At 31.8% G+C, this 11,382-nt stretch overlaps 1 protein-coding gene across 1 annotated transcript in view; it reads right to left on the bottom strand.

The window, feature by feature from the left end:
- The window catches only part of LOC111398343, a 15,620-nt gene extending 6,001 nt beyond the window's left edge, over positions 1 to 9,619 (bottom strand). Inside the window, exon 1 of the mRNA XM_023025261.1 lies at positions 9,349 to 9,619. Within this exon, the coding sequence (XP_022881029.1) occupies positions 9,349 to 9,619 (271 nt within the window). The remainder of the gene's footprint in view (positions 1 to 9,348) is intronic.
- Positions 9,620 to 11,382: the final 1,763 nt, after the last annotated feature.

The raw sequence follows: 11,382 nt of genomic DNA, 5'->3' as shown, positions 1-11,382 counted from the left end.
CATTATTTCAAAAAAAGTTTTATTACTGCCCGTTTATTCTTTGAAGAGCATGTTTGGCATATAGGTACTTTCAAATACTTTTTGTTTCTTAATTTACTTTTCTTTACTTTCACTTATAAGTATTTATGAGTAAACAATTTCTAAGCTTAGCCAAACACGCTGTTAGTCTATTGGAAAAATGCAGCATTTGGCTATATTGGTGCAACATCCAAGAAGACAAGATTTGCATCACTGTTCAAATTCTGTAGATATTGGTGGGATGATAGTGACATTGTTGGCCGATGTTTCCAAATTGCAGGAATTTTTCATAATTATTTGCTGAATAATTTGGGTTTTGTTGTATTTTAGTGTTCAATTATACATACAAGAAAAGGACTGCTTCCTCTTTATCATTTTTACTTTTTGACTTTTGCAATTATGCAATACTTTTAACATAATTGACGTGTTCAAAGTATTTTTAACATAATCAATAGAAAAGGAAAAACTTTATTATTAATTTCCATTTTTTTTAAAGGTACAAATTGATCGCCAATTATTTATTATAATTGTAGAATAACGATTGAAATTGCCTAAATCCCTGCTAAACCTTCATGTGATCCTCCAAATCCAAGTTTATGAATTTCGTTATTTTTGTACTCAAGTTGGGTGTTTTAAATTTGAAGTGAGACAAGCTATCATTATGACGACAATGCTTCTGGATTCTTTCGATTTTAACGAGCATTCGAAGACTCTTGCGAGAATGATGTGACGAAGTCATTGCCATTATTCAACAGTAATGAAGCAAGCCAAAGCTATGCTTGTAGTGTGAATCTGACATTCTAATTTTTGTGTCCTTTTGTCTCAACGTAAAGAAAGAAGCATGTTTTATACATAATATTAAATTTATTGAATAAGACTTTTTCTCATTTAATATTGTCTAATTTACCTAATTAAACATGCCAAAGATATGAACGGTAATGACTCCTCAATGTGAAATAAATGAAATATTTTTCCTAATTTAATTTTGGAGTTAATTTAGTCCTAGCAATGAACGCTCTTCCTTAATTAGCAAGAACAAAATATGAAATTATCAAAATGTTTAATATTGATGACAAAATTATCGACACTCAAATTGCATAAAAATCTTCATTTTTTGTTGATGTCAAGATAGACCTGCAAAAGAATACACAAACACTCGACCTTGAGGTTTACCAGCGGAAACCCTTCGACACAAAGTTTAGTTTTTCTTATCTTAATTATATCAAAATAAATAATTTTCTTATGTCTAACATCACTACCAAAAAATATTTATGTTAAAAGTTAATTCTTACTTAAAGGTAATTTTAATTAGAAGTAAGCCTTTTAGACTTAGCCAAACATGCTCTAAATTTCAAAAATTGATAATGAATATGAAATAGTTTTATTGCATGGGGCTTGAGAAAGTCAATTGTTGACCTTGGAAAATCAACTTGACACGTGGTCAACAAAAAGTAGCTTCACGTAGGTTCTTTCATGCGCGCTTGTAACACACCGTTAGTCACTCAAGGCCTTTTCTAGTGGTGGTGAAAATGGCTGCAAGCACACTTTGACGGTCAAATCAATAAAACAATAAACGAAGATAGGAAATTCCGATAGCTGGAACCATCATAATATGGATATCATTATAATGCGGGGAGGAAATAATGTAAGATGTATGGTGGGAGTTGCATTACCTTCACAATGGCACAAAACATGAGTATTTATAGATGATGAGGTGAAAAAGGACGGTTAGATGTGAGGCACATGCCTCATCCGTCGACAGAGGCTTCTCTTTTTAGACCTCAATTAGTCACTCCATAGGTGAGCTAGAATTTAATGTTTCCTAACAAAATAAATTAGACTTTACATTTTGGCTCCTACTGCATAAACGTCCCATCAATCAATCAAGAGATTTTATCTTGGACAGATCTCTGTGCAAAAGATCTTTTGGTGTGTTACGTTGAGGTGTCTGACTCCTATCAGCAGACAGTTCTCCCAGCCATGCCACTTCATCATCACTTGAGCCGACCCGAGTCGCTTCAGAGCTTTGGGCCCATGTACGTGTATGGTCTTCGCCTTGGCACATACGAGCTTCGGCTATGATGTTTGACATGGTGGATAACATGGAGTGTGGGCCTTAGTTTGACTTAGAGACTCCTTACTAGCGTAAACAATCATTTATTGATTATTCATTTACACAATCTTATTAAGGAAAGGAGCCATCTCCTAAATGAATGTTGTTGACCTCAAACTTCGATCAAGTTCCTTCCATATCGATGGAGTCAAATCCCTAAAGTTTGAATACATTTTATATATAATAATGCGAAGAAGGTTTCACATTTCTTGTTTCCAACTTCATTACAAGCTAACATACGGATTTTGAACTCAACTAAAAGTAACATTATTGGTTAAAGGATATTATTGATAAAAAAATTTTGGTTGCAAAATTTGACACTAAATCATTACTAAGTTTGCTAATGTCAACAAGAAGCCTTAAGATGTTACTAACCTCAATTGCCATTGTATTGAAAGGTTTTCTTCCACATATAGTAGTGCTATTTAATCTAGAGTGCTAGTTATCATCAGTCTATGTAATGGTGAGATCATTATCGCATTTTTGAATGAAGTTGAAATATATTTCTATTCATTGAACAACGTGATAGACTTTATTATCGCATAAATTGTATCAACTCTCCAGATGAACAATGTTATTTTTCGTCTAATAATAAAATTCGACACTAAATCATTACCAAGTATGCTAATGTCAAGAAGAAGCCTTGAGATGTTACTAACCTCAATTGCCATTGTATTGAAAAGATTTCTTCCACATATAGTAGTGTTGTTTAATTTAGAGTGCTAGTGATTATGAGTCTATGTGATAGTGAGATCATTATCACATTTTCAAATGAAGTTGAAATATATTTTGATTCATTGAATGACGTGATAGACTTTAATATCGCATAAATTGTATCAACTCTCCAGATGAACAATGTTATTTTTCGGCTAATAATAAAATCATTCGTTAGCGTGCATCTCCCACAATATATCTTTCTCTAATCTACTAGAAAAAGCCAATGGCTATCAGTACATCATGTAGATCTATACTATATTTCACCCAAATTAAAAATAAAATGTAAATTATTAATATTTTCAATTGCTAAACTTTCGCTATTGGTACTTCGCATAAACAATAGGGAGTTTTAAAATATTATTTCAATATGGTCAAACTAATATCATATTAATTAAATTAAAAAGAATTGGCCGTTGACTTTATTGAGAAGTAATTTTATCTATTTAATAGAATATATATTTTTATAATAAAAATATAATTGGAAGAGGTGCATGCACGAGTCACGACCGGCTAGAGTGCATTTCCGGATTATGCCTCATTGGCCCGTGGACAAGGTGTGCACGACATGTTTGTTAATTCAACCTAATATTGACATTAAGACTTTAATATTGTAAGCTAGAAGTAAATACCATTTTGACAATTGGACTCCAAATACTCTTATGATAGGAACAATTGGAAAATAAGTTATCTAGTATTACTGATTTTATAATACATAAACAATGAAAGAAAGTGAGAGAACATAAATAACGGATGTTGTTGACTTGAAATTTCGATCGAATTTTTTCAATATCTACGGAGTAAAATCTCTAAAGTTTGAATGCATCTTACGTATAATAATGCGAGGAAGGTTTCAGATTTCTTGTTTCGAACTTCATTACAAGCTAATAAATGGATTTTAAACTCAACTAAAAGTAACACTACAAGGTTGAAGGATATTATTTATAAATATTTTGGTCGCAAAATTTGACACTAAATCATTACCAAAGTTTGCTAATGTCAACAAAAAGCCTTAATTAAGATGTTATCAACCTCGATTGCCATTGTATCGAAAAAATTTCTTCCACGTAGAGTTATGCTGTTTAATCTAGAGGGCAAATGATCTTCAATCTATGTGATAGTGAGATCACTATTACATTTTCAAATGAAATTGAAATGCATTTTTATTTATGGAACAACGTGATATGACTTCATTGTTGCGTAAACTATATCAACTCCTTCGATGAATAATCTTATTCTTCACCTAATAATAAAATCATTGTTTTGTGTGCATCTTCCTCAATATATCTTTCTCTAATCTACTAGAAAAAGCCAATGGTTATCGGTACATCATGTAGATCTATACTATATTACACCCAAATTAAAAGAAAATGTAAATTATTAATATTTTCAATTGACTTTCGCTATTTACCCTTCGCATAAGTTACCAAGAAAATAATTGGGAGTTTTGATTTACTATTTCATTATGGTCAAACTAATATCATATTAATTAAATTAAAAAGAATTGGCCCATGGACTTGAGAAGTAATTTTATTTATTTAACAGAGTGTATACTTTTATAATAAAAATATAATTAAAGTTAACGCACAAGTATCGACCGGGTAGCTTCATGTCCGGATTATGCCTCATTGGACTGTCGACAAGGTGCTCATGACATGTTTGTTAATTCAACATAAGCTTGACATTAAAGACTCCAATGTTATAAGCTAAATGCTACTTTGACAGTTGGACGCTAAATACTCTGTGATAGGAACATAAATAATAAATAATAAGAGAAAATGAGAGAACAATTGTAGAATAAGTTATCTATGTGATATTAAGACTTGAGTTTTCATCTTAAAATTTAACATAGTTAGGAGAAATAGCTTAAACCCTTGTATACTAATTTATATTTTAGTATTTAATCGATTTGAGAATTATCCTTTTAACATGTTGGTAGCTCGTTTGAGCAGATCAATTTTGAAACTTGTGTGTTTATTTTTTGAGTTTTAATTAGATTGAATTAATTATTGGAGTTTAATGTGCATCGATACCATATTAAAACTTTAAGTTTTATCTTAAAATGTCAATTAATTAATAAGAGTAGGACAAACCTTTATATGTTGGTCCGTATTTTAGTATTTAATCGTTGTGAAATTTATTTTTTAACAAATGACACTATGTGATATGCTTAATTAAAAATAAAATTATATGATTCATTTAATTGTACATCTAACTTAATGTAATCTATATCAGTGTTGGAATATTAACATTGCTAAATAACATTACTTATAATTTTATACATATATAATTTCATAAACAAATAAATTTTAGAAATTTTAGGATGTTACACGAAATCTTCTGATCATTAAATTTATCCCCCATTGATTGCAAAATTATTCTATATACATTCTACTCAGTTGATTGCAAAATTATTCTATATACATTCTACTCAGTTTGCATGATATGTCATTAGGAGGCTAGAGAAAAACACTCATTGAGTATCGACTATCTGTTTCATATGAGAGAGTTGAGAAGCACTAAAGGGTGAAGCTCAATAAACCTTGAACATTGGTAGAAGGCCGTTTGGAGGTTAATATTACCACCAAAGAGCTATTGGGTTCTTGTTTCTCTAGTGTTTGTATGATGTGGGAGAGATGAGTCTAATATCCACATCTATTTTATAGGGAACCCCAAGGGGAGGACGCAAAAAATTTTAGTTAGGGAGCACAATCAAATTCTGTACAAATCAAATACTTTGTTATTAATTTTTAAATGATTTGTACTTGACCCGAGAAAATGTAGATTTACATTTAAAAAATATTTATTCATTTATATTTTGCACATCATTTTCATCCATTTGATTTTAAACAGTTATTTTAGTGATATTTTGCTCATCACAATAAAATTCATATTTACGTTTAAAAAATTTATAGTGTACTTAATACAGACAATTAATTCAAGTGATTGAAAGAAAAAATATATAATCAATATATAATCAAATTAATACAATTCATTAAATATAAATTAAATTGAATACAATCAGTTTAGACACATTGTATATATACAAATAGGATAGGAAAAAATGCAAATTTAAGTTCTAATTAACTTAAAATTTGATTGAAAACTGAAAATTTGTAGAAAAATTATAAACAAATTTTAAAAAATTAAAAAGGATTAAGGCTTTGGTAAGAGGTGTGAGGGAGAGAATAAGAGAAAAGAAAAGAAAAGAATTCAAATTTATTGTAATTTTGCCCCTGTTTGGCGGGAGGTTAACATTAGATTTTTAATAAATTTTGATACAAGTAAAAAAAGTTAAGAATTCTATGAAATATGTTATTAAACTAATTATTAATTTTGATTTCAATCGATATCAAACAGGACTTATAATAAATAAAAAAAATAAAAAAAAGTTTGGGATGGTCACGTACTCCCATTGGATACGTCCCCGATTACCCCTAAAAAGTAAGAAATTAGATTAATTCTATTAAAACTAATTAAAATATTTAATCCCGTAATTAATACGCCCAAATTCCGTTCAAACAACACAATGCCCACTATTGATTCCAGACAAAAATCTCAAAATCGCCACAAAATCCACGGCTCAGGTTCCTTCGTATGAAAAAGGTAGGACAAAAAAATAAGTGCCAACCAGTGAATCATTCCACGGCGGCTTTAGTGTTTCCAATTGATAACTATTTCTCTCTCTGTAGACTTTTTCTTAATGCCTTAATGGTAAGAGAAATTGATCTAATCCTTCATTTTCATTTTCTTTTGAAATATTATTATTAGATTCGAGTTTTGATACATTTCTCTATTTATTTATTTTTTTGAAAATTTAAAGGTCTCAAATGATTGTGAATCTCTATTAGTTTTTGCTAGTATAAATTGAGAAGGAATGGCAAAAGTTTGAGATGTAACTAATGATTCTAAAGATGCAATTCGGCTTATTTCATTGGCTGAGATAATGACTAATGAGGTTCTTTTCCCTTGCTAATTTTGTTATTTTTCAGTCAATGTGATATCAGTTGGAATTTCTGCTATATTTTTCCATTGATCATGTATACGGTGGCTTAAGATTCGAATTTAAAATTTTTTCAACACAATTATAAATACTTCGGGAGGTTTGACAGTCATGTTTGTTTTGCAATGTGGTTACTTACTACAATTGGTGATAGGGAATACTAATTTGTTTTTACTTAGCCATTGGTTACTACAGTATGTTCAATACTAAATAATGCCTGCTAAATAGTAATCAAGTGATCAACTTTGCATACCTGACAACATAAATGGTATTAAAAATTCTTGTGCTACATTTTATCTTTGTTTTATAGCTAAGTGATATTTTGTACCCGTTTACTCTAATTTTGGTATGATGTTAGGTTTAGGAAATAATGTGGAGGTATGGATCAAGAAATTGAACATATCAAAAGAGACGAGTCCCAGGTCTCCAAGGCAACTAACTAGCTGCAAAGTACTGGGAGAAGCCAATTAAGCACGTTAGCCCAAAATGCAGCCTCCATTTTATCCAGCAGCCCCGTTGAATTGTTGGTTATTAGATTGTAGCAAAGCAGTTCCTATTTTCTGTAACTCTCTGTACATACCAAGGTTGTAATTCTTTTGTATTTATCCTTGTTCATATCCTAACCATCCCTTTTTAGCTCCAGTATGAAAACTGTTGAGAAAATGTAAAATCTATTATGTAGAACAAGTATTCTAGAAAGAAATAAAAAAGAAGTCGTTTTAGTTTGGTTGGACAGTAGGTGCGATGGGGCCTCAGTTTCAAGTCCAGTTGATTTGTTGTCGTTATGTATTTATTTCTACAACAAATGATTTTTTAGTAGAATAAGATTGCTACTGAATGCAAATGTCATGTTTTGGTGCTTGTATATCCTTTTATGAAGTCTCAGTTGAAAACAAAGGTTAGTATTTCATGTCATATTTTGAGTGACCTTTTGCTCGTAGGGTTGGCCTTGGTGGAGGTGGAGTGGTGGTGGAGAAGTGGTTGAATTTGTATAAAATGATGTATTTTAAGATTTTGATCGATGTTCTCACTTTTTTGAGGTTTTGTAACTGTTTTTAATGTATATCACATTTTTTAAGTATTTGTCACTTTTTGAGTTATTGCCACATTCTTTTGAAATTTTTGTTGCTTTTTTGACCGACAAAAGTCAATTTTTAATAAATGTGATATTGTATGTCAGTTTTATTAAATTTGTTTTTTGATTGTTTGTCACTTTTTTTTTTGTAAAATTTTCGGACACTATTAAAAGTGAGTTTGGATAACCTTTTTTTCTTTAATTAAAATGTGATGCAAATTTTATATAAAAGTGACATTGTGTTTAATAACAATAAAAGGTGACTTTTTACTTCCAAAAAACTTTTCATATGATTTTTCAAGAGACCCCTAATTCTAATAATATTTTTCTAAGTTGCCCTATTTTATATATTGGGGGATTGGGCTTGGTTGTAGCCCAGTCCAGTCCCCAACCCATTTAATATTTTTAATGCAAAATTTTTTATGTGTAAATTTATTTTTTGACGTATTAGCTTGGCTTGTATTCTGATCCTAGATGAGTCACTGATTACATATTCGTTTAATATATAGGTTGGGTCTATGGGAGGCGATGTAACGTGGTGCAGTTGCTGCATTGGTTGGTCTAGCCAAGCCTTACAATCACCCCCATTTAACACCCCTAACTGTGGATGGCGAGGTTGAGTATGAAAAAATTAATTCTAAGCCTCTGTTTGGTTTGGATTAAAATCAGATTTTAATATAAGTTAAAGTCAAATAATCAATATTAACCATATCTTTCATGAATTTCACAAATTTTCAACCACACATTTTAAAAGCTTATATCACAATTTACTAAAAAATCTAATTTTAATTCCCACCAAATACAATCTAAATATTGACGCAAGAATCTGGATTGAGCAAAGGTGGCTTGGGATGGAAGCAGTCATTCGGGATCATTCTGGTTGCAATTTACCTAAATCGAAAAAGGAAAATTTTATATCTAAGAGATTAAGTATGATCCATTTTAAAACTAAAACAATGTTTATTATTTAAAAAATTAGATATTAATTAAATTTTATGTATGAAAAAATTAATTAAATATATATCTTATTTTATTAATGAAATATATTAATGTCACAATATTATATAATTTATGGTCACATTTATGTATTAGTCACAATTACGGATGTCACGTCACAAATTACAAATTTTATAGGCCATAATTTATATCCCAAAGAAAATTTTATTAAATTAATAAGTCACGTATTATTCCTTGATTACAAATTACAAATTTTATAAGTTACAACATATTTCATGATCACAAAATATCAAATTAATTTATCACAAATTATTTATAGGACACAAATTATTAAATTATAGGTCACAACTTAACAAGTTGTTAAGTCATATATTATTTATTGCTCACAAATTAATAAATTTTTAGGTCACCACCAAAACCACCATTTTCAATTGCAAATCCATCACTGCCATCAGATCCAACAAAAACCATTGTTACGGACAAATCCACCATCATTGCTAACAAAACCACCACCAGGGCCATCGCCACCCCCACCAAATCCAACAAAGCTACCATTAGATCCACCATCATCGATCCCACAAAAACCACCGCCACAGCTAACGCCAATGCCAACGTTAACACTAGATACACTACCATCTCTATAAACAAAAACCATTGTGACCATCATTCCAACAACCAACAAATTTGTTATAGCTCCAAAAACCAACAACCACCAATGCTTTCGCGCTGCAACCACCATTATACCAAAAACACCACAATAGCCACCGTAAAAAAGCCCTAAAATCTCTTACCACTTCATTAGGCTCTAGCAGCACTTCTATACAAACTACAAACCAGTCGCGTCACCCAATAAACCGTAATAAAACACAACAAACCACCATCTTCAACTACAAAATCACCAATGCCATGACCAAATCTAATAAAAACCACCATCATCGCCAACATACCCACCATTACCACCAGATCCACCAAAGCCACCGTTACAACCACCACCAACATAAATCCAACAAAAATATCACCACAGCCACCACCAGATCCACCACTACCGCCTCTATCATTCCAACAACCAACAAATTTGTTGCAATTCCAAAAATACCATCAAAATCCCAAAAACCAATAATCACCAATACCATCGCACTGCCACCAGCACTGCACCAAAAACACCACAACAGCCATCATCAAAAAGCCCTAAAATCTCTTACCACTTCATTAGCCTCTACCAATACTTCCACACAAACCACAAACTATTGCACCACCCAATAAACCATAATATCCCTAACCCAAAGCCACCAGATCTGCAGTAAATAGAGAAATGGTGGTCATCATTCCAACAACCAACAAATTTGTTGCAATTCCAAAAATACCATCAAAATCCCAAAAACCAATAATCACCAATACCATCGCACTGCCACCAGCACTGCACCAAAAACACCACAACAGCCATCATCAAAAAGCCCTAAAATCTCTTACCACTTCATTAGCCTCTACCAATACTTCCACACAAACCACAAACTATTGCACCACCCAATAAACCATAATATCCCTAACCCAAAGCCACCAGATCTGCAGTAAATAGAGAAATGGTGGTCAAAGTTCGTGGTGTCAGATCTGCAACAAATAGAGATAAGCCTCTATGACAGCATCACGTAGGGGTGTTAAACGGGTCAAGCAGCTCGTCGGCTCGTCAAAAATTGGCTCGTGGGGGGCTCGGCTCGTCAAGTCCACAAGCGTTTTTAAAAAAAAAGGGTCTAAAATATACAAATTTACCCCAATAAAATTAAAAAACTCAAGAGCTCACGAGCGGCTCGTGGACCGAGTTGAACTCGCCCCCGAGCAACGAGCCTAGCTCGAGCTCGGCTCATCTTTCACAAGCCACGAGCTCAACTCGCCACGAGCCGAGCTCGTGGGTTAAAGTCCGCTTGGCCCGTTGTCATCCCTAGCATCACATGGCATGTATCGTCGCTTCGTTTTCTCCGACATCTTTGACGGTGGTGGTGGAGAGGTAGAATAGAGAGAGATTGATAAAGAGCGAAATTAATTTGAATATTAGGATTTGGCAAGTGGGTATATAATTAATTAAATTTTATAATATTATTATTTAACATTAAAAATTGTATTATCATCTAATTTTTGTATATATAAACTATAATTCTAATTTTTTAAAAGCAATTTTTAAAAGTAGGCCTTCATGTAATTTCCACGAACAAAAATTCACTACCGAAACTTCCACTTGCTGATTTTTTCTTAAGATGGGCCAATGCCCAAGGAAGTGTAAGCAGGTGGCTCTACGGACAGTTTCTTTAATTTTCTTGTGGTGACCAAAATGAAACTCATCGGTATTTCAACCTAAATCAAAATCTTTAGTTTTGCTTCGACATTCTTGATCCTAATGGAGAAAATGAGTAATGAAATTATTAGAATTAAAACTTATTCTCGACCTCTGTCGATAAAAATAAAAAAATATTTATCGACCAAGTACAAAAATATAGACTGATACTATCT

The sequence above is a fragment of the Olea europaea genome, chromosome 8 (assembly GCF_002742605.1).
Source record: "Olea europaea var. sylvestris chromosome 8, O_europaea_v1, whole genome shotgun sequence".
Classification (NCBI taxonomy): Eukaryota; Viridiplantae; Streptophyta; class Magnoliopsida; order Lamiales; family Oleaceae; genus Olea; species Olea europaea.
The sequence above is the reverse complement of the archived record's forward strand: the minus strand, read 5'-3'. Positions and strand labels throughout refer to the sequence as shown.